Source organism: Alosa alosa, chromosome 13, assembly GCF_017589495.1.
Source record: "Alosa alosa isolate M-15738 ecotype Scorff River chromosome 13, AALO_Geno_1.1, whole genome shotgun sequence".
NCBI lineage: Eukaryota > Metazoa > Chordata > Actinopteri > Clupeiformes > Clupeidae > Alosa > Alosa alosa.
The window spans coordinates 27,302,273-27,325,033 of NC_063201.1; the positions used below are offsets into that span (position 1 = coordinate 27,302,273).

A 22,761-nucleotide genomic window follows, 5' to 3' on the forward strand; every position below is an offset into this window, starting at 1 on the left:
CTACTTGAGTAATTATCCTGCATTAAAATAAAAGTATGACAGAGAATTTGGACTGACACATGAAAAATAATAATCTGGCAGTTTAACAAACAACACATAAACAAACCCCACAACAACCCCAAAGCCGCAACGGAGAACTAAGCGGCACATCCCAAATCCTGATAGGAGACTGCTGGGTAACAGAGCCAACTAAACAGCCGGTTAAAGGCCAAACTAAACCGACAGCTCCGCGCTCTCCTCTATTGTAATATACATCGTGTACTGCAATAAAAAGAAAAACAAAAAAAAAAAAGTGAAGGACTCAATAGTTTGATAGGTGGGCTCAACGTCACACCGAGCAGCACAGAGAATTACTATCTATTGCAATTGAAAATAATTTACAATATGAATGTGTGACTGAGAGTCAAAAACATCGCTTCAGTGCAAACAGGCACACATATGGCGCAACAAAATACTAACGCAAATCGGTCACACATAACGTAAGTGTAATACTATGGATAATGTAAGATACACAGACAGCTAAACTGCCTCATTGTCAATTGTAATAGAGTTGGCAAACCGTTCTGCAGCTGCTGGTGAGTTAAAGATGTTCACAGTTTGTTTGAAGGTCACTTGAAGTTTAGCTGGATAGCGCATGGTGCACTTGGCTCCGGCATCAGCCAGCCTGTTCCGGACACTATTGAAGGATTGACGTTGTGCTACCACATCTGCAGTGTAGTCGGGGAATATCGATACTTTCTTTTCCTTGTAACTGAGGCGGTGCACGTTTTGTCGGCTTAGTCGTAGGATATTTCTCACGTCTCTGTCGTTGTGAAGTTTGGCGATGATGACCCTTGGCGGCTCCTCTCCAGTTGGCTTTGGCTTTAGGCTGCGGTGTGCTCTGTCTATTTTGACCGGTTTACTGAAGTTTTCTTGACCAAGTATCTCTGAAATCAGCTGAGACACAAACTCAGTTGGACGACCATTCTCTTCACCCTCATTGATACCAACAATCCTAATGTTGAGCCTTCGAGAGCGCCCTTCTAGGTCATTTAGCTTGGCACTGAGACGGCCGTTGGCTACTTGAAGCTCCTTACATGTAGTCTCTAGTGCTGTGATGCGGTGGTCGGCATCTGTAAGAGCCACGTCCATGCTATCTATACGACGTTCCACTTCGTGATGTTTGTGCTGAAGCGTGGCCAAGTTTGCATCGATTGAATCAAGACGTCCCTCCATTGACTTTTTCAGATCATCGACTAGCTTTGAGACCTTAGCTAGTTGCTCTTCTCCTTGCTTAGTGATAGCAGCTAGTATTGCTTCGTTGCTAGCCTCAGCGGAGAGTGCGTTTTTCTAGTTTTGAGCTTTGTTCCTTTGCATTTTCGACGCCAAACTGAGCCCACTAGTTTAAAGTACAACTTAAATGACAAATTATGACATAAAAAACGATGGATGCAGTATATTTTCAATAAAATAAGAGGAAATTGCACGGAGCTCCACAAAAGCGTGACCTACTCCATTACTGCACACTAGCGCCCCCAGACAAATAATGTTTTAACGATCTCTTACACGACCACCTAGTAGTAGTCCATAAAACAAACGAAACTAGGATTTGGATGAAAATATTGACTGGTGTTTCTGGTAAGGATTTGAGATTGCATTGAGTAGTTTAAATAAAACAAGATTTCCAAATGGCTTGCATAGTTTGTTTAGGCTATTAATGTGTTGTATACTGTTAAGTACATGCCTAAAATTGTGGTCCATTTCTGAAAAAACACTTAAGATACGTTAAAACAAACTGAGTATGAGCTGGTAACTGACATTTTAAACAAAACGCCCACACACGACTGAATGTGGAGAGGCAGCGCGATCTATGCGACACGACAAAATGAAGTGTCGTGCAAGTGGATCGGTACAGTGACGGTACCGATCCACTAGCACGACACTTCATTTTGTCGTGTCTTCATTTTGTCGTGTAATTTGGTATTGTTGACTGTATATATATATATATATATATAAAAAAAATTGACTGTTTACCGTTGTAAATATTGTTTATAAATAAGCAGTACCTTTTGTGTGACATTAATGTTATGCATTATTTTTGCAGGTCGGTTTGATGTTCCCCTTCCGGTTGTGCTGAGCACAATAATGGCGACAGTTGACGTTCGAACTTGAGTGTGCGCGCCAGTACTTCCGGTGAAAACCTCCGGTTTTCCGATTTGACAGCGAGAGCGGGAGACGCGAGAGTGAGAGACAACCATAGACAACAGCGACCGAGTTCCATTACCAGAGATATTTCTTTACAATGAGTGTTTTTAGGATTAAAGAGAGGCGACTTGCCTTTCAGAGGGTGAGAGCCTCAGCACTTCATTGTTGTGTGCCGTTATGTACCGTTTCGTCACGTTACAACAGAGAAGTCAGCTTTCATGTATTCCCTGTTGACGCTGCGGTACGGGCTGAGTGGATGCAGAAGATCCGGAGGGATGACTTCAACCCGACCAAAAACACCCGAGTCTGTAGTCGGCATTTTAAGCAGGCTGATTTTAACGTGACTGCCGGGGGGTTGAGGAGGCTGAAAAAGGGAGCCGTACCCGTTTACTTCTCATGGAATGGGTACGAACTACCTGCGCCCCGACCGAGCGTCTGGGAACGGCGTCCGCGAGCCGAGAGTCCTGCCCCAGAGTCAGACTCGGACTCGGAGATGGAGACCGAAATTGCTCCACCAGATCATGACTACTCTGTAGTCCCTCAAACAGGAGCGAGGGCGAGTAATTTTGGCCGGCGAGAGCGAAGCTCCCACGTCGCCAGGTTAGGGAGCTACAACAGCAGTTGGAAGTCCTCAAACTTCGCCAGCGTTTTGGGATAGAGCGCCTGTCTGCATCAGATGAGGACGTGCGCTTTTATACCAGGTTTGCGTCCTACAGGAGTTTCATGGTATTTTGGAATTTAATTGAACCTGCCGTGACCCACAAGATGGTGCGCATAACAAGCGCAAAGACAGCCTCTGCCAGCATCAGCACAGTTCATCACCCAACAACGGTAAGTGACAAATGTGGTAACATGACGTGCATATTAAGAGTTGTAACTCTGAAACTGGATACAAACTGTTTTATTTTGTAATTAACCCCTATTGGTTTGTATTTTCTAGATTTTTTGACGTTAATCACTCCTATGTTGTATTGCTATTGTCTATCCAAAGTAAAATGCCTGTTTTTAACTGATGTTAACTGATGGTTAAATAACCAAAAATCCGATTGTTTGCACCTATATAGAATATCTAACAAAAAAGTAAAAGCCAACCAGCTGATATTGGTATTATTTTCTGATTTAATTTGATTCTGTAATAACAATGTCAGAGTAACTAAACAGAGGCTTTTTGTTTTTATATCACAACAGAAACTGAGACCCATTGATGAGTTTCTGCTGTTCCTGATGTACCTGTCAGTGGGTTTTCCTCCCAGGGACCTTGCAGAGAGGTTCAGCATACACCGCACTACTGCAAGTCGGATCATCTCCACATGGACTCATTTTTTGTACTGCCTGTTGGGAAGCCAGCGCCTTTGGATTCCGCCAGAGGTAGTGAGAGCTCACCTGCCAGTTGAGTTTGCAGCTTTTTCTGATACACAGGTGATCCTTGATTGTACAGATAGTACAATCCTTGATTGTAGAGATATTCTGTCAGTCGCCATCCTCTCTGCTGCTTCAGAGTGAGGTTTTCTCTACCTACAAGTCACACACTACATTCAAGGCCTTGATTGGCATGGCACCCCACGGTGCTGTCACCTTTGTGTCTGGACTGTATGCAGGCTCTATGAGCGATCGCGAGATATTCAAGCAGTCCGGGATTGTAAAGCTGCTGAAACCAGGTATGGCGATCATGGTGGACAAAGGGTTTGTTGTGGACAACCTTGCTCCTTGCAAGGTGTACCGGCCTGCCTTTCTCAGCAAAAAACAGCAAATGAGTCGGGAGGATGTCAGACAGACACAGTCAATTGCACGTCTGAGAGTGCATGTGGAGAGGTGCATAAGGAGAGTGAAAGAGAACAAACTGTTAGACAAGGAGATACCACTGTCTATATGTGGGAACATTGATGAACTGTTCAGTGTGGCCTGCTTCCTGGTCAATTACCAGAATGGGCCGTTAGTGAAGGCATGGGCAACTCAGCAATGAATTAAAGACCTATCTTGCTTCTAAAAAAAGTCTTTGTGTCATTGTCATCGTTACATTGGCTTTGGGTTTTTACTGAAATGAAAATGAAAATACACAGAGATGACATTACAACATGTAGAATTTAATAAGTAAATATTGAACAACACTTATTCAATAATCCAGTATCAACAATCCACATAGATTTTTACACTTGGGCTCTCATTTCAGTCAGTACAAAAGGTATGGTCTCAGGTCAATTGCAGGCCTTCATTAGTGACAATTATCACTTCAGGCTTTGTATAGATTTGTAAAGATGAACAATGAAACCTACTATTAGTTCAGACTTTGTATAGATTTGTAAAGATGAACAATAAAACCAGAATAAGAACATTTATCAACTGATTGAAAGAATCATTGATTTTTAAAAGATCAGATCAAGTAAAGATAGAAAAAGAAATAATCCCCCCACTCTGCGCTGCCACTCTGTTCTCTCGTGGCCATCTCGATGGATCTTGCCATGTCGAAAGTGATGTTAAGCGACATTACATTTAGGTGTTGTTGGTGAGTGCACACAAAGGAACATGTGGTTGGGTCCAGCCTGTGACCATCTAACGGCAGGGGTGGTGGAGGGGGTGCGTCTGGGTGTTGGATGATTACCCTACTCACTGGCACTGGGTGCTGGTATGAAATAGGGCTGCCTTCTTGAACGGTCCCAAAGGCTGAGTCGACGAGGGGGACATCACTACTTATGGATAGTGTGGTAATTAGCGGAGCAAGGTCTGCCGTGAAGTCCTGGTATGCCTCATCGACCTTCAGGACATCTGGATCTGGCAAGTCCCCCCGCACTGCTTTGTAGCGCTTGCTCCTTTGAAAACAGTTATGTCATAATTAGAAAAGAAGAAACTATTCATGGGTTTCACCAGGTCCCTTTCCACAGGTGTATAAAATTAAGCATCATGATTATGAATGCAGACTGCATGGTGCTTGATTAATACACCTGTGGAAAGGGACCTGATGAAACCCATGAATAACTCTCAAAACCAAAAAGAATCTGACAATGACTGCCGAATACATTATTACTTGACAGTGACCTTATTACCTTACACCATCAGCAGCTGTGTACGGTCTTGCCTTGGGTTTTGTTGAGATGAAGACCATGTTACCCACTCTGCCTGGTTTCACACCCTATCACAGTAAACAAACAAATAAACAATGTGATTGGCAGAGCTACCTTAGCTAACTGTAAAATATGTGGTAATGATGCGCTTGTTTTGTCTTTATTGCAATTTTTTTATATCCAATTTCCAAAATAAATGAGACATCAATAATTAGTGATTAGCCTAAGTTCTTTTGTACTTACCAGTGTTCGTGGTTTATGCCATCGCTGCTCAGTTTCTGTGCAGCTCAGGACAGGTGGTACTGCTTTCAGCTGAAGTGTAGAGTACGCTGTGGTCTGGTATAGTAGTGCAACATTGTGGTTGCAGAGAGCGTTTCCAGCCACACAGGAACACTCCGCCACAGCAATTTTAATGGGTGAGCTGCCCTCAAAAGTAATCTATGAATAAAACATGATTTTAGTATTACAATTAGACTAAGTCATTACATAACAACTATAAAAAAAATACTAAAGGTGAGAAGTGAGAGCAGGCTAATCGTTCAAGCAAACAGTAGCGGTATGATTCATTAGGCTACCAGAACAACCAGAACAAATAAGCCTGCCTCACCATTTTATTGCTATTACAGTGTTTCCCATACATTGACTTATTTGTGGCGGCCCACCACAATATCAACATTGACCACCACACAATGATTTTCCTGGTTGTACTAAATTGTGCTTAAATCTGGTTAGAATCATAACCGCGCTGCACTAATTTGTTTAAAACTGTTGCATTCGAGTTAATTCTGCATACCACCACAAATAGAATTCAATTCTGTGGGAAACACTGGGTATTATGATAGTTAGAACAATAGTGTTAGTAAAGCGTTGAACAGATTTGTATAGCCTAGATTGAGGGTACAAAGTCAGCTCTTACCTCATACTGACTAATGTTCCCACCATGAATAGGCTTACTTAAACTTATACTCCAAAGAACGGGAGCAGTATAACCAGTTTCTGGAGTGTCCATAAAAGTACAGTTCAGGTTTAGGTTAAATAAACACACTTAGGTTTCTTATTGTCAATACACAGACTTAAATTATATTATTGTTATTCTACATCTACATCCACATCACCAACTATAGCCGCACGAACACCCCAGAATCTGATTTGAACTGATAACTGAATTGATCTTGAACTGAACTGGTTAAACACATGTTGTCCACCCTACTCTGAGGTCGTGAGGCTTCTCGTGTTTCCTCATGGACCTATAACATACAGCCCTGACGGTCACCCTCCCTGCAGGGTCTTTGTTTGATACTGGGAATTCAACATTATTCATGTAATGTTAGACAAAACACACTTCTTTTCCACTCGTAAGTCGATCAAACACGGACAAGGATGGTTTTGAATTAATTTTGATCGCGGGCACTAAAAATCTTGATCGGGGCTCTGAAAATCTCATATTAATCCTAACTTGACAGCTGTCTAAATTTAGTGTCCGATAGCGATAGGTTATGTTCTCTCTGCGTCTGATTGAATCGTTTCCTCTAGTTCTGAAACGTTAGTGCATTACAGGGTGCTGCGTTTTTGTTTAGGTCATAATATGCACCTCAACTAAAAAACGTTAAAAACAACTGATGATACTACAAATCTAAAATCTCTACAGGACAACTGACCTAAATGTTAACAACACACATAGCTACTGCCAGAGCCGCGATCATATCAGAGAGAGAGAGAGAGAGATCTATATTTAGCTATAGAAGCTACGGGTCTGGCTACTGCTAGCTAGTTAGTTAGCGATAGCACAATGTGAATGTGTTTTGCTGTCAATTTTACACTCACCTTCATAGTTGTCAATGAAACTTGACAGATACATCTTGTACCCCTTTTCCCGTTTACTCCGGGGGGCAGAGCATCCATTACGGACGAGCCTGTGGACGTCCGATATAGTAAGCTTTGGCCGCTCCTGAAGACACCGAGCGTAAAACAGCGCCATCTTGCCGGAAGGAGTGGATCGCACACTCAAGAGAGCGGAAGTAGAACGGAAGTAGAGTCTTGCACAGAGCGAATGGACACCCTCCCTAAGGGACATGGTAGATCGAGGGTACTGTACTGGCCCAGAAGCCTTAGCTGCAACACATTGTTTCATACAGATGTGATGCAAAGTTTTGAAGAAATTAAAGGGACAGCCCCAGGTTTCTCTCGCCAAGCATTTCTCACAATGCTTGAGCGTAGGAGTGTCCGGTTTGGTCGTGTAAGTATAAACACATTTGGATCCATACAGAAGTAGCATAGCTTAGGTTGTAGATAAACATTGACAATATCATGTGAAAATGTTTGCAAACTAAGCACTACTGGTGGAGTGGCTCCATGCAAGACCCCTATTCTTGTATCCCGGTTCGAGCCCGGGGTGGTGCGCAGCTGCAACAAAGAAAGTTGGTAACATAAAAAAGTATTAGCATAGTTAAGAGTATTGAGGCATTCCTACAACACTGTAAAATACTGCTATTTCCTGACTATGAACTTTTATACATTGAATTTGCTAAATTACTGTGCATGTGCAACTTGTTATTGTTAAGGAAGGGAAAAATGTGGACATGTTCCCGACAGTATCATGTGAAAATGTTTGCAAACTAAGCACTACTGGTGGAGTGGCTCCATGCAAGACCCCTATTCTTGTATCCCGGTTTGAACCCGGGGTGGTGCGCAGCTGCAACAAAGATGTTAACATAGGTGATATTAACAATTTGTAACATAGCTAAGAGTATTGTGACATTCCAAAAACACTTAGCAAAATACATGATATGTATTTCAAAGGAGGGAAAAATCAACGGGGATATGTTTCAGCGGAGATTTTTGCAGTGGGCTTTTGTTAACCACTCGCTGGAGAGGATGGCAGGGTTTAACTCCTTCCAGTGCCCTGCCTGCAGTCCTCATATGACGGCTGTTGCAATTGATGGAAACAGAAAGCTGTACCGTTTCCGAAAACAAGAAGGGTAAGTTTAATCTTTATCACATAATTTCAATGATGGGCAAAGTGCAACATCCCTTCTTCCCCCTTACCTGACTTGTGAGGTATACCATCACCAGTCATCAGCCATCCATGTGTTTGGCCCTCATCTCACCTGAAGTCCCACCCCTATGACTGCCCTATCATCGCCTATTACTGCCACCCCTACCTGAATTCCTGGCCCGTACATCATAGCAACCCACCACCTGCCCTATGACAACTCTGCCCGGATTTCTGGCCCTTACTGCCTAGCGATCCACCACTTGCCTTATGACAATTCCTAATTCCATTTCCTACCCTGGACTATTTGAACTTTCTGACCCTAAATAGGATTAATGCATTATCATACCGGATATGTAACCATCCCACCTCTTGTAACATACAAACACCATGTTCTATTCTCCGCATCCGACTAACTTATGCATTTATCATGTATACAGACCTTACTGTTCTGTAACTGACCTCAGGCATATGGGTCAGGCCCTTGAGTCGTGGATCTGCTCGAGGTTTCTTCCTATATGTACCTCCAATTCTAGGGAGTTTTTCCTCGCCCCTGTTACCCATGGGCCTTCTCTTCTTTTCTTTTCTCTGATTGTCTAACACTCTGTATAGCGCCATGAGACATGTCTAATGTTTTGGCGCTCTATAAGAAAAAATAAATTGAAATTTAATTGAATGTGGTGCGTAGGACCATTGAGCTGTTCCACTAATGTTTGTGCTTAGGATCTTGCTCATAGTATTACATTAGTAAATAAATATTGCCTTGTTATTAAATAGCTTGACTTTGGACATTATCATTTCATGCCATTATTACAGGAACAACGACAAGCCCATTTTCAGTGGGATGTTTGTGGCGGCAGATGATGAGGTGGCCAGTTTTGTGGATGGCATAAGATCCGCCACCACTCATGTAATTCCCATCCGTCGATAAATTGCATTGATTACATGTGAGAACATGTACATGAATTTCTTACTGTTTTTTTTTGTCTGGTCCAGAAAGCAGGCAAGGGAAAGTGTGGGGACTCCTCATGGGGAGCAGCTCGCGAAACCTCCCAGAAACCCGCCTTGATGAGGAAGGCCTGGAGATTGCCGTGTGTAGACACGGCTTTCTCCTAGGGTCATTAAATATGACCAGGGGGGAAATATTTGCCTACCCCCTGTACCTCCACAGTCAGTTTAGGGCCGAATTTGTATGTACAGATATGGTGTGCAAATACTGGCCATACCTGGAAAGAGTTGCGGAGGCACGGGTGGATGTGAAGGAGCTAATCCTTCACACCAAGCCATTCCTCTCCGTAATGCATGCCAAGGCACACTCCCTCAAATGTGAGCTAATCCTTCACACCAAGCCATTCCTCTCCGTAATGCATGCCAAGGCACACTCCCTCACATGTGAGCTAATCCTTCACACCAAGCCATTCCTCTCCGTAATGCATGCCAAGGCACACTCCCTCAAATGTGAGCTAATCCTTCACACCAAGCCATTCCTCTCCGTAATGCATGCCAAGGCACACTCCCTCACATGTGAGCTAATCCTTCACACCAAGCCATTCCTCTCCGTAATGCATGCCAAGGCACACGCCCTCAAATGTGAGGTAATTTCACTGTGTTCCTTTCTATACCATATGTCATTTCTATGTGGGCAGTATGTTGGTACATATATTTTATTCCTGTCTTGATTACAATACTGTAGCTCCTTTAAAGTCCATATGAAGGTTTTGAAAATTCTGTAAAAGTAGTATTTTTCATTAAAAAAACAAGCAAAAAAAAATTTGTTGCAGATAAAGTGGGGAGGAATGAATCAGACTGGTGCGGGAAAGACTCTGGGAGAGGAGGTAGAGCAGGTTAATTCCTACATGTCAAGGGTTGGTTCTACCAGCAAACACATGACTAAAGCAGGTTAGTAATCACAGCTGTGTTAAGTTACAGAGTGGTTATAAACTGACCAACACAGTTTTTAACATTGCTATACTGTATCTAGCACGGGTGGATATGATCACTGTCCAGGCTTTGGAGTGGAACCGAAGGAAAAGAGATCATCTCCACCGGTATCTCTCACAACATTACAGGAAGGTATATCACCATACAGAAATTCACATCTGAGCAATAGTTATTGAGACATGATGTACCTGATACATACATACGTCCAGACGTATAAAGAATCTAAACATTAAAGTCCATAAATAGAGTTATGTGTAATAAAGAATAAAGAAAAAAGTATTGAAAAGTGGTACACCAAGGCAAGGAACAAGCTGGAATCTGTATTAGTTAGAGAGTAATTATCCCTCCTATCTGTGCAAATTAATATAAATGTTTGGATTGTTTTACATGTGTGGATTACCTGACTTAATACTAATGTCTGGTGAAATGCTAATATAGCCTCACTGGAAGTATAGTTGCTGCTGCAAAAAATATGCGTTCAATATTGATTTCTCCTGCTGTATATCATACTGTGCATTTCAAAAGAGATAAACATACAGTTCGAGGGCCTAAAACAGTCCCTTGGTGAGGGACACATAAACAAGGTGGTTGAGGATATTCACCAATGAGCAGAGAAGGGTAAGACCCACACGTAATGGCATAAACAGCCTTCTTCAGTACGTGGATTAAAATAACAATATGAACACATTTGTCTGTGCATTTGTAGCTTCTGTAGCAAACAGTCCTCTTCAGGACAAAATTGAGAGCCTCTTCCTCTCCATTAAACAAAGGAAAATGGACCTGTACCGACACAATGGTAACTGTCCCCTGATCTCTTCACAGTACAGAATTTGAAATAACTATATATGACATTGTTGGTATGATAACTCTATGATATATGGTATGATAACTCTGTTGTGTGTCTATCAATTAAGTGTCATTGCTTTCACACAAAAGGCCTTCACATTTACATTTATTCATTTAGTAGACACTTTTTAACTTCGCATTTGCTCTGCATGTCCATCTGGGAACTTTCTGTTGGAAACTTTTGTGAAGGGGCGGAAATACTGGTTAGCTGATTGGATAAACCATCTGTCTATCACCACCTATGTTGGTTATCGACGGGCCAAATCAACCAATTAGATGAACAAAGTGTCTTCTAATGCCTTCGTTTAACATACAATTAAGTTAGATAACGTAACTTACGTTAACATTTTTTAACTTACCATTTGTATGTGACATGAACCTAATCAACGACAATTCCCATCAAGTTTTCACGGTAGGCCCTAGTACACTTCTGAAGAAAGTATATTCCATTATGAACTGGAATCGGCTGTGGAGGATGTCTGTGTCGATCATTCCTCCCAGCTGCATGGCTGAGACTCATAGCTTCACAGCTTACCCAGGAATACTTTCTAATTTGAATAAAATTAAAAAAAATTCTTTCAATATTATTGATATGGAGGTCAATTACATTTAGTTTATACTGTAGTACTGATGAAAGACATTGTAAATGGTACAGATACATGCAACCTTCTTGAGAAAAAGAAAGTCTTTGATGTGGCCATGGCAAGACTGCGCTTGGAAGAGGAGAAAGCCATTTTGGAGGGAGAGATGGCCCAACACTCAGCCTCACTCAAAGCAGAGGCAGAAGCAGTGAGGAGGAAAACACATGCCTATAGATGTAGAGGTGAATCCAAACCACTATCACAGACAATTGTTTATAATCAAATGCTTGGTCATTAGGAGGATGTATGTACACCGTTTAAGGCCAAAGTGCAGTATCTGCTAAAGTTTCTGAGAAAAAAGCTTTTTCTTTGTCTTTTACACTCTATTGTAGTAAAGACTGTGACATGAAAACCCCTTTGTCTCCAGGAAATGTTGCCATATAGATAAATGTGTTTTAATAGATTGATCAGAGGATATGGCATGTTATATTGGTGCAAAGAAGGGAATTTGACAAAACAGATACTGCACTTTGGTTTTGTAGGGTATTACAAAGACTAATATCTCATTAGTAAAATAATTGCACCATGTTTTCAATGGCTGTGACTATGTGTGTAAATGTGTGCATTCAACTGAACTTTTACAGACTCCCTAGATGAAACATGTAGCCATCTCTGTCTGTTAAGGTCAAAGTTGGCCCAACTCCAAAAACATTTAGAGGTGGTCTGCCAGGCATACATGTCAAACACAGCAGTAGTGGACCCCAATGATAATGAGGAACAATGGATGACAAATGACACAGACGAAGATGAAAGCGGTGGAGACAGTGATGACAATAACGATGAAGAATGTTATTAATTAGGAAATCGTCTGAGCCCATAAGTATTACCATATTGATAGTCCGTCACAGGCAAAGACTATCAAGATGGGGCAGTGTTAACCATCTGAAATTGATTTGTCGTTTGCGCGTGTTACATTGTTACAATTTTAACAATTTGTTATAATTACAATAAAAACAAAATACATAATTGAATAAAAGTTAAAAAAAAAACTTTGTGTGTCTTCAGTAACCATGTAGTGACTAGAATAAACCCATATTACTAGGTTTTGGGTTGACTTTTACCTTTGGTGAACTTCAAGGTACCTTTTCTGCACGTGAAAAGCAGCTGTCAAGGGTGTTTTCAGAGACCGTCTGTGACTGGTGAGTTGATGCAAGAGTCAAATATTAAAATAATGTCTCTGTGTGTTTTCAGTACCTATGTAGTGACTAAAATAAACCCATATTACTAGGTTTTGGGTTGACTTTTACCTTTGGTGAACTTCAAGGTACCTTCACTGCACGTGAAAAGCAGCCAAAATGCTCTGTCAGGGGTGTTTTCAGAGACCGTCTGTGACTGGTGAGTTGATGCAATATTAAAATAATGACTCTGTGTGTCTTCAGTAACCATGTAGTGACTAGAATAAACCCATATTACTAAGCAGCCTATATGCCCTCAAGGGTGTTTTTCAGAGACCATGAAAAGTATGTGTAGCTGCCGTGCCGTCAATGATCCTACAAACTAAAAAGTATTGCAATTGTTTAATTTTATTTAGTACATACTGTTTTTTTATTTCATTTAATTTCATAGTTAAAGCTTGCTGTATGAATGTTCAAATTGAATTGGGTTTAGGGCAAGGGGTGCTCCATCTTGGGATGGGAGTGGGGGTGGGGTCTGGGGTTCCCCATCAGGAAGTGGGGGTGAGGTTTGGGTCGCTGTACCCGGCACTGGCACAGGAAAGTTGACTGAAGAGAAATACATACAAATATTTAACCAGTATGTAATCAGTATTAATGTAAAACGGGATCATGATAGAGAAATACACACTTACACTTCAGGATTCTCTCATAAAATGAAATTACGTTGGAGCATAGCTCCCCCTTTTCATCTATGCCCCCAGCCATGCTGTGGGGCACCATCATGCTGGCCTTGAAGCCCTTTTTGGTCCTCTTACCCAGTAAGAGGACAGGGTAACAACCAAGAGTGGACAGTTTGTCCAGCTAAAAAGGAAAATTTAAGCAATTCACTGACAAAAACAAAAGCATCATACATTTAACAAATTGCATGTGTGTGCGACCAATGTCCACATTAGAACTTACTACATTCAATGTTTTTTTAACCAACAAAGCAGCCTCTGTGTAACCTGACTCTCGCCAGATGAATTTCGTTCCGCCTAATATCCGCTCCACTCATCCATTGGGGATCGATCCATTGGAGTGGTGCTTCAGAAGGCTGGGCCTTATTAAAAAAATCCTTGTATAAGATTGGATAAGCCACTTGTCCGTCATCTATTGACGTGCTACTTCAACCACTCACATCGAAGCCAACCCGTGACGCTGAGAACAGTCTCAGTCGCTTCTACGCTACGTCACATCTATGAAACTCCGGCCCTGCGTCCTGATTGTATGGTAGAGCCAATCTGGTGCTGAAATCACTCTCAACGGAACCAATCCCAGATGGATGTGAGTGGAGCTAGGCAAAACGAAATTCATCTGGTGAGAGTCAATAGGCTCCATCAGTAAGTACCTACTATTGTATATAGAAATATAGTGTAAATTATTACCATGACGTAAGAAGTGTCAATGACGGCCGCCCGATTACGGTTGGTCATGACACTAGATTTGAACTCTTTGTTTATTTTTTTTCTGCGGCTTATGAGGCGCTCCTTGTGTGGAAGGGGGGCCTGACACTCTTTGCACACCCTGCATGAAATTGCAATAAATGCCAAACATGCAGGGCATTGTCGCTGTGGACGAGGCATTTTCTGAAATAAAAAAAGCCATAAACAAAGATGTCAGTTGCTAAATGCAGGGATGCAAAAAACGTGAGAGGGGAAAAAGTGGAAATCCTGGGGTTGGGGGAAGTGGTACTACAAGATAGCATATTTTTACTAACACATTTATCTGGAGACTTGATGGAAGATCAGGATACAGGCTTTTATTCTTTTCAATGAGGGGCCACTGTCCGAGAGGTAAATATTTGTGCCACCCCAAATAAGGGCATCACCAGTAGGCTATTCTCTAACTCAACAGAGGAAGGGAGGCTCTCAGTGAATTCTGATAAAACACAGGACACTCTGCATACACACACAATAGCCTACTGCTGTAAAGCTGATTTACAATAGCCTACTGTCATACTTTTCAATGCATTTTAATTGTGTAACATATTGCAGGACCTGCTGCCAATCACCAGAGTTAGGGTTGCTACTCAAATAAAGTAGCCTAATTAAAAAAAGAGATTTTTAAAACACTTATTTGACCAACATTTCAATAGACTATCAAGATAGAAAATGGTCTTACCACCACAAAGAACTGTAGGCTACTGATGTACTGAAGACAGAATGAAAGGATCTGTAACAGTGATTGACAAATTTGCTATTAAAAAGCTCCAGTTAACCTATCCTATTTATAAATAAAACAGCTAAGCTTAGCTATTGGGTATGTCCTAGTTAGCATGACAGAAACAAACAATAAAACATTTGAAAGTCAAGTCAAGTTTATTTATATAGCACATTTCATACACAGAGGTCATTCAATGTGCTTTACATAAACAAAACCAAACAATAATAACAAATAGCATAGAAGGGCAATATAGTCAAAGAATAGTTAAAAGGTAAAGATCATAATAAAAAGAAAACATAAAACCCAAGGTAAAATCATTTAAAAATAAAGAATAATTAGTAAGCAAAAACAAAGGCAAAAGTAGTAAAAAAAGTAATAAAAGACAAAGTAGAATAATTATCAAGGCAGATTCAGAATTTGTAACTCGGCACAGTTAGCAGAAGGTCTTAAGTCTAGATTTAAAACTGGCTACAGTTGGGGCCTTTTTAATGTCATCCGAAAGTTGGTTCCACAGCTGAGCCGAATAGCAGCTAAAAGCTGCTTCACCATGATTAGTTCTAACTGTAAGTTTTACTAGCAGGTTTTTCACCTGGGACCTGAGAGGACGAGAAGGTGTGTACTGCTGAAGCATGTCTGACAAGTATTTAGGTCCTGCTCCATTTACTGATTTATAAACAAGCAATAGTGCTTTAAAGTCAATTCTGTGACTTACTGGAAGCCAGTGCAAGGACTTAAGAACTGGAGTAATGAGTCCTAGCTGCTGCATTTTGTATCACCTGAAGCTGTTTAATAGTCTTTTTAGGAAGGCCTGTGAACAGTCCATTGCAGTAATCAACCCTGCTGAAGATAAATGCATAAATGAGTTTTTCTAAGTCATGTTTTGACATCAGCCCTCTGAGTTTGGCAATATTTTGAGGTGGTAAAAAGCTGATTTAGTTATAGCTTTCATGTGGCTGTTGAAATTTAGATCACTGTCAATTAATACACCAAGATGTTTAACAGTACCCTTTGCCTTCAACCCTTTTGTGTCAAGGAGAGTGGCAACCCTAAGTCTTTCCTCATTTTTACCAAATATAATTACTTCAGTTTTTTCTTTGTTCAGCTGAAGAAAATTTTGAGACATCCAGGTGTTGATTTGTTCTATACACTGACACATAGATTCAAGAGGACCATAGTCGTTTGGTGATAGAGCTAAGTAAATTTGTGATATGATATGATATGAAATCAAATTATTTTGAATGATTTGTCCAAGTGGGAGCATATAGAGGTTGAATAATAGTGGCCCCAAGATCGACCCCTGGGGAACACCACAGGTCAAGGACGTTGGTGTTGAGGTACAGTTTCCGATGGCAACAAAGAAGCTCCTTTCTTGTAGATATGATTTTAGCCAGCTGATAACTATGCCTGTAAATCCAACCCAGTGTTCTAGTCTGTGTAGTAAAATATTGTGATCAACAGTGTCAAATGCTGCACTAAGGTCCAGTAGCACTAGGACTGATGTTTTACCTGAATCTGTGTTGAGGCGTATGTCATTGGAAACTTTAATGAGAGCTGTTTCAGTGCTGTGATTTGCCCGAAAACCAGACTGAAAGTAATCAAAATACCCATTTGATGTTAAGAAGGTGGTTAATTGATTAAAGACTACTTTTTCAATAATTTTGCCAATAAAAGGTAGATTGGATATGGGCCTGTAATTGTTTAGCATGGAGGCATCCAGGTTATTCTTCTTGAGAAGTGGCTTTACAACAGCTGTTTTCAGTGACTTAGGAAAAGTGCCAGACAGCAGTGATACATTTACAATTTGAAGGACATCCGCCGCTATGAGGTGAAAAACAATTCTGAAGAAATTGGTAGGCAGAGTGTCTAAGACACATGTGGAAGAGCTGAGATTCTGTACCGTTTTTTCAAGTGTTTCGTAGTCTATCAAGCTGAACTCTGACATCAAGTTTAGTTTCCCTCTGTTGCTGGAAGTTCAGGTTGTTGAATTTGTAATTGAGCAGATATGTTGAGTCAGATTTTGTCAATTTTACCTTTAAAAAAAGATGAAAACTCATTGCATTTATTAGTTGAGAGAAGTTCAGGCGCTAATTGTGAGGGGGGATTTGTTAACTTATCAACAGTTGAAAATAGAATACGAGTGTTATTTGAAGTTCTATTGATAATGTTAGAAAAGAAAGACTGTCTTGCTTTGCATATTTCAGAGTTATATGTGCGGAGCATCTCTTTATGGATTTCATAGTGGATCTGAAGTTTGTATTTACGCCATTTTCTTTCAGTCTTCCTACACTCTCTTTTTAGAAGTTTAACTGCTGGATTTTGCCTCCATGGTGCTTTCTGTTTGTCCTTAACTTTCTTGAATTGTAATGGAGCAATGTCATCCATAATGTTTGCCATTTTTGCATTAAAGTGATCAAATAAGTCTTCAAAGTCTGACAGTTGACTTGACTTTAGTGAAAGTGCTTGCTCAAAGAGAGCACTTGTCTGATCATTTATGATTCTCCTTTTTACCATCATAGCTGTGTTTTGAGTGTGTGGGGACATAGACACATCAAAGAACACGCAGAAATGATCAGATAAGGCCAGGTCTTTAACAGCTGTAGAGACATCGAGACCTTTTGTGATAACAAGGTCGAGGGTATGGCCGAGAGAGTGTGTTGGCCCCTGTACATGCTGTGTTAGGGAGAAAGTATCGATTAGTGCAATGAATTCCTTGGCATAATATTTTTCAGGATTATCCACATGCAAGTTTAGATCCCCTGATATAATAAGACAGTCAAACTCTATGCAAACAACTGATAGCAGTTCACCTAGCTCTTCAAGAAAAACTTTAGCTGAATGTTTTGAGGCCTGTAAATTGTCAGTAATAAAATCTGAGGAGAAGACTTAATGCATGCACACAGATATTCAAATGAAGTAAAGTCACCGAATGACGACTGATTGCACTGAAAAGACGTCTTGAAAATTGTGGCTATCCCCCCACCTCTTTTATTTGTTCTGGTAGCACTCAAGAAACTGAAGTTTGGGGGAGCTGATTCGATGAGAGTAGCAGCACTGTTTGCTTGATCTAACCATGTCTCAGTTAAAAGTAAAAAATCAAGGTTGTGTGTGCAAATTAGATCATAAATTAAGAATGATTTGTTTGAAAGAGATCTGATATTTAGGAGTGCTAGTTTTGCTGTAAGTGTTGGGGAAATATGATCCATGGGGGAAATCTGAGGTTGATGTGGTACGGGTAGGAGATTGGACTGGTTTACCCTATAAGCTCGATGCATTTGTGTTCTATTTCTTGTCAATACAGGAATAGAGAATGTCATGGGCTTACTGGGTCCCGGCATGTTCTCAAAACTACTGTCAGTACCATTTATATTGCAGGGACCCTGAGAATATCATGCAATACAGTCATCATATAATTGTCCCTTGCTGCTGCCATCTGTATTTTCCACTGCACATTCCATGCTATATGCCGGCTGAGAAAATGAACTAAGAGGTTGCTGCTGCTTAAGAGATCCTTCTAAGCGGGAGGGGAGGGCGAGGGGTGGAGGTGCCCTTTGCTTCTTTGGTGCTAATGATCTTGGGCTAGTAAAACTCTGCATGGCTACTGGTAGCAGTCTCTCCATTCTTGCAGGGAACATCATGTGCTTGGGTGGGGATGGTGATGGGTATTCAGGGGATCCTGTGGAGTTTGAGTGGGTGGTGGGATGACGGGGTGGGGATGGTGATGGGAGATTAGGGGGGTTTTGTGGCCTGGGGAGTTTGATTGGGTGGGGATGTGATTGGGTGTGGGTGGTGATGGGAAATCAAGGAGGTTGGGGTTGAAAATTGATCCAGAGTCTACATCTGCCTGCTGAGGTTCTGGGAAGTTTGTTGCAGATGCTCCGCTTTCAGCATGTATTCCAGTAGTGTATTCCATGTTGTTGTGTCTTTGTGGTGACAAGGAGACGATGGAGGTGGGGAGGGGTATTGGTACTGGTGTTACAACATGACCCTTCCTTTCTGATATCCTCTCAGCAGCTTTGATAGGTGCTATCTCCTCATGCTCATCACATCCATTTGTTTGCTGAGATTCCAGGGAGTTTGACGCCAGTGATTGACTTTGAGTCATTTTAGCAGCACCCATCTTATCTTGTCCAGTGGACATGGCTTGGCATTGTTGAGCTGGTTGTTTATGTTTCTCCAAGGTCTGCATTTCAGTGGAGGCTAGTGGGTGGTTATCAGAGTGATCCCTGGGTCTCTGGCCGGAGGAGCGCATTTTGTTTTAATCCAACTTCAAGGTGAATTGCCGTTCAGTTTTTGCTCGTTGACTTGGCTGGCTCATTTAAAGTAAAAAACTAACCACTAAAGTTTCAGATTTAAATGTACTGGTTTCACTGTTTTTGCTAAACTATCTTGTAAATGAAATAAAAGAATGAAAAAGAGTGGAAATTGCTAAAAGGATAGGTGAAGCAGGAGCAGTGTGAAATGCGTCCTACTCGCTTGAGTAGGAGAGAGAGAGGAGAAAGGAGCCACAATCAGCAAGATTACCAGTTAGGTGGTCATATATATACATGAAAATGAAAAAGTTAGTGTAAGTGTAAGCTTAATTCCTTTCTACTGATTATAAATAAAGTAATCAATTGGTAGCAGCTAAGGATAGCTAACCTTAACGTTTGTTAGTGAGCGCTAACGCTATGTCAAAAGCTAATGATAACAATACCAGCAATGCACTAAAGAGTTGTTTAATCCTCAAAATAATTCTGATCATGTATAATATCAGACCAATACAACACAACCTAGTAGAGTTGTTTCAACTACCTTACCAGCTCCTTAACTACTATTGACTACTATTAAGATTACACAAAACACGTTAGCATACAACCTACCTTGCCACTGGAGAGCTGACGTCAGATGAGAAAAAGATTTAACAAAATGCAATGTGGGTAATGGGAGGAATGTGGTTCTAATAGTAGTAATAATAATAATAATAATAATAATAATAATAATAATAATAATAATAGCCTAATAGTAGTAGTAGGCCTACACTCTAAAAAATAATACACTGGCTAAACTTAAAAAAACTGAGGTAACAATTTGCATGGATCTTTTTAAGTAATTTCAACTCGAGCCGTTTTTGAGTAAATATTGTGATACTTATATAGTTAGAACAACTGAATTATATTATATGATCAAATTAATATAATTAAGTTGGTTCAAGTTAATTAAGCTTTTAGAGGACAAATCAGGTTGATTGTGCTAAACTAATTGAGTTCTTCTCACTATAAAAGTCTCACAATATTTACTCAAAATAACAATGAAAAATTAAAAAAAAAAAAGGTAACAATTTGCATGGATCTTTTTTAAGTTATAGTAACTTACTTTACTTCTGTCTGAATAAAAGCACACAGATTTAAATTTTCTGAAAGCATTGTTTATTTTTTAAAGCAATGGCAACTCATTTATCTGTATAAAAAAGAAAGGCACAATGTTAGAAAATTTACCTCAAGACAAACAACAAAATGAACAAAATCTACAACGTGGTTTGCAGGGATTGACACAGAATATTTCTCAAACTTCAAAACATAAATAAATGTTGGCCTACCTATTATGTTCAGGTTAAGCTAAGAATGTCAAATGGCCCACAATCCTTCATAAATAGTGACAATGTTAGGCTTAACTAGGACGACCAAATATGATCCTCAAACACATGCAGTGTTAGAACTAGCAATACTAATGTACAGCTGTATTCAGCACTTTGAATACAACTGCCATGGTGAAGTTTGAAGACACCAGACAGCTAAATTTACCTTTACTAACTCCAAATTATCAAAAGGCAGGCTGCAGGTAACTTTGAAGATGCCAGCTAAAGTAATCTTTTCAAATGGTTTAATTACCGTGCAAGCAGCAGCTAGCTTGGAAGACATGATAGCTAACTGTCTGTAGACAGCTAGCTAAATCCATATTTTCACAGACACAGTAGTGTCACGTGACAATGATTTTGATGCACTGTGTGCCGTAGTTTGATAGCTGTTTCTTTTAAAACAAACACAAAAATAGTTGGCTAGACTACTTTCACGTACCTTTGATGTTCGATGCAGGCTACAGGATCCTGTGCCATAATTTCTGTTACTTCTCAGGCGTGGTCTGGAAGGTTCTGAACGTTTATCGATAAACGATAGTTGTGTTATCAGCTTTATAAGTTTGGTCACGAGATTTACAAGTTTCAGTAACTTAATACTTATCTATTGTTAGGTGAAAGCAAGACTGTGTGTTGAAAATCCAAATATTAATAAGTTGAGACAGCTTTCTTTCTTTTTCAGCATGACAAACTCCTTAAAATAAGTTGTCAACTCACCTATACATGTACAAGTAGCAAACTTAATTTTTTTATGTCGAAAATGTTCTTCATTTTAAGTTTTATCTACTATCCTCATGAATCATTTTTTAGAGTGATAGTAGCAACAGTAGTAGTAACAATAATAATAATCATAATAATAAAAATGGTAAGAATCAGGTTTATTAAGAATTTCACATACAAGGAATTTGCTTAGGCCTATATCAAATATAATAACACAATCAATAGAGTCAAGTCAACAAATCAAGTCAAGTCACTTTTATTTATATAGCACATTTAAATACAACAGGAGTTGACCCAAAGTGCATTACATGGCAGGTTAATTCTTTAAAAAAAGGTGCAAATATGACAAATTTTGAGCTCCTATTAAAAGGAAAAGCAATTTCACGTATCCAAACCATGTATTTTCTGAAAGCCTGTCACTTGTAGGTGTCATTTAACATACATTAGTACATACCCCACCTTCCTGCAATCTTTGGACAACATAAATCTATACATGACTCTATTATGCATATTGGCGAACGAGGTACACACATGACCCATTTTGAGCTCCAATTCAAAGGCAAACCAATTTCTCCTATCCAAACTACATTTTTTCTGAAAGCCTATCACTAGTAGGTGTCATTTAACATACATTAGTACATACCCCACCTTCCTGCAAACTTTGGACGACCTAAATCTATACATGGCTCTATTATGCATATTGGCGAACAAGGTACTCATTAATATCATTGAAAATTAAATATAATGTAACTTACCTGTCGTATGTTACATACCTGTATCTTCATGATGCGCTAAAATGCTGAGCATATAGGTTCTGGGGGGGAAAAAAACAGAAACATGCTTTGCACATAGAACAAGGATAGAGTAAAAATAAATGCATAATGAATCCAACGACATGGATTCATAAGTTAGGATATGTACGGTGTATTGTAAAATGTAAGCATTGTTTTATAAGATTTTGGTTTGAACACATTCCTATGAAAATAAAGCTTAGGATAAAGTAATTATACACTACTCACCCTGGAGCTCAGACCCTGTGGCAATAAAGACAATTTAGACACAGACAAACACAAACACAAGCATACTGTTCTGAGGTTGTAAGCCTGCTGTTGTTATTTAGCAGTAGTATTTTACTTCAATTTGCGAAACATAAATAGCTTAGTTGTTGCTGTTAATAATCATATGAGTAAGGACAAATCATTCTGATACTAAGTATCTTGATAAGCAACTGGTATAACTTAAACAGCTTGCTAGGTCTGTGAGCAACATTTTCTTCTACAGATTACTATGTACTACAACTGGAAAGCTTGATTCACGTGCCAGGCTACACTTTAATTTATAGACCAGAACAATGCAGAAATGAGTAAGCCAAGTAAACATACTATTGTAGCGTATGTTGACAACACAAACGGTACAGCTCAACTTCTGTAGTGTGTTTTAACAAGACTTA

At 40.1% G+C, this 22,761-nt stretch overlaps 1 protein-coding gene across 2 annotated transcripts; it reads right to left on the reverse strand.

The window, feature by feature from the left end:
* Positions 1–4,247: 4,247 nt before the first annotated feature.
* On the reverse strand, positions 4,248–7,281 carry LOC125306258. 2 transcript variants are annotated; one of them, XM_048261517.1, is made up of 4 exons: positions 6,454–7,281; positions 5,487–5,681; positions 5,226–5,311; positions 4,248–4,991 (listed from the first exon to the last, which is right to left on the reverse strand). In XM_048261517.1, exons 1-4 carry the CDS (start codon positions 6,562–6,564, stop codon positions 4,556–4,558), a joined length of 828 nt encoding a protein of 275 aa, XP_048117474.1. In that variant the 5' UTR covers positions 6,565–7,281; the 3' UTR covers positions 4,248–4,555. The 2 variants fall into 2 exon arrangements, with proteins under 2 accessions (XP_048117474.1, XP_048117475.1); XM_048261518.1 differs by having other exon boundaries at positions 7,068–7,279.
* Between the last annotated feature and the right edge of the window lie 15,480 nt (positions 7,282–22,761).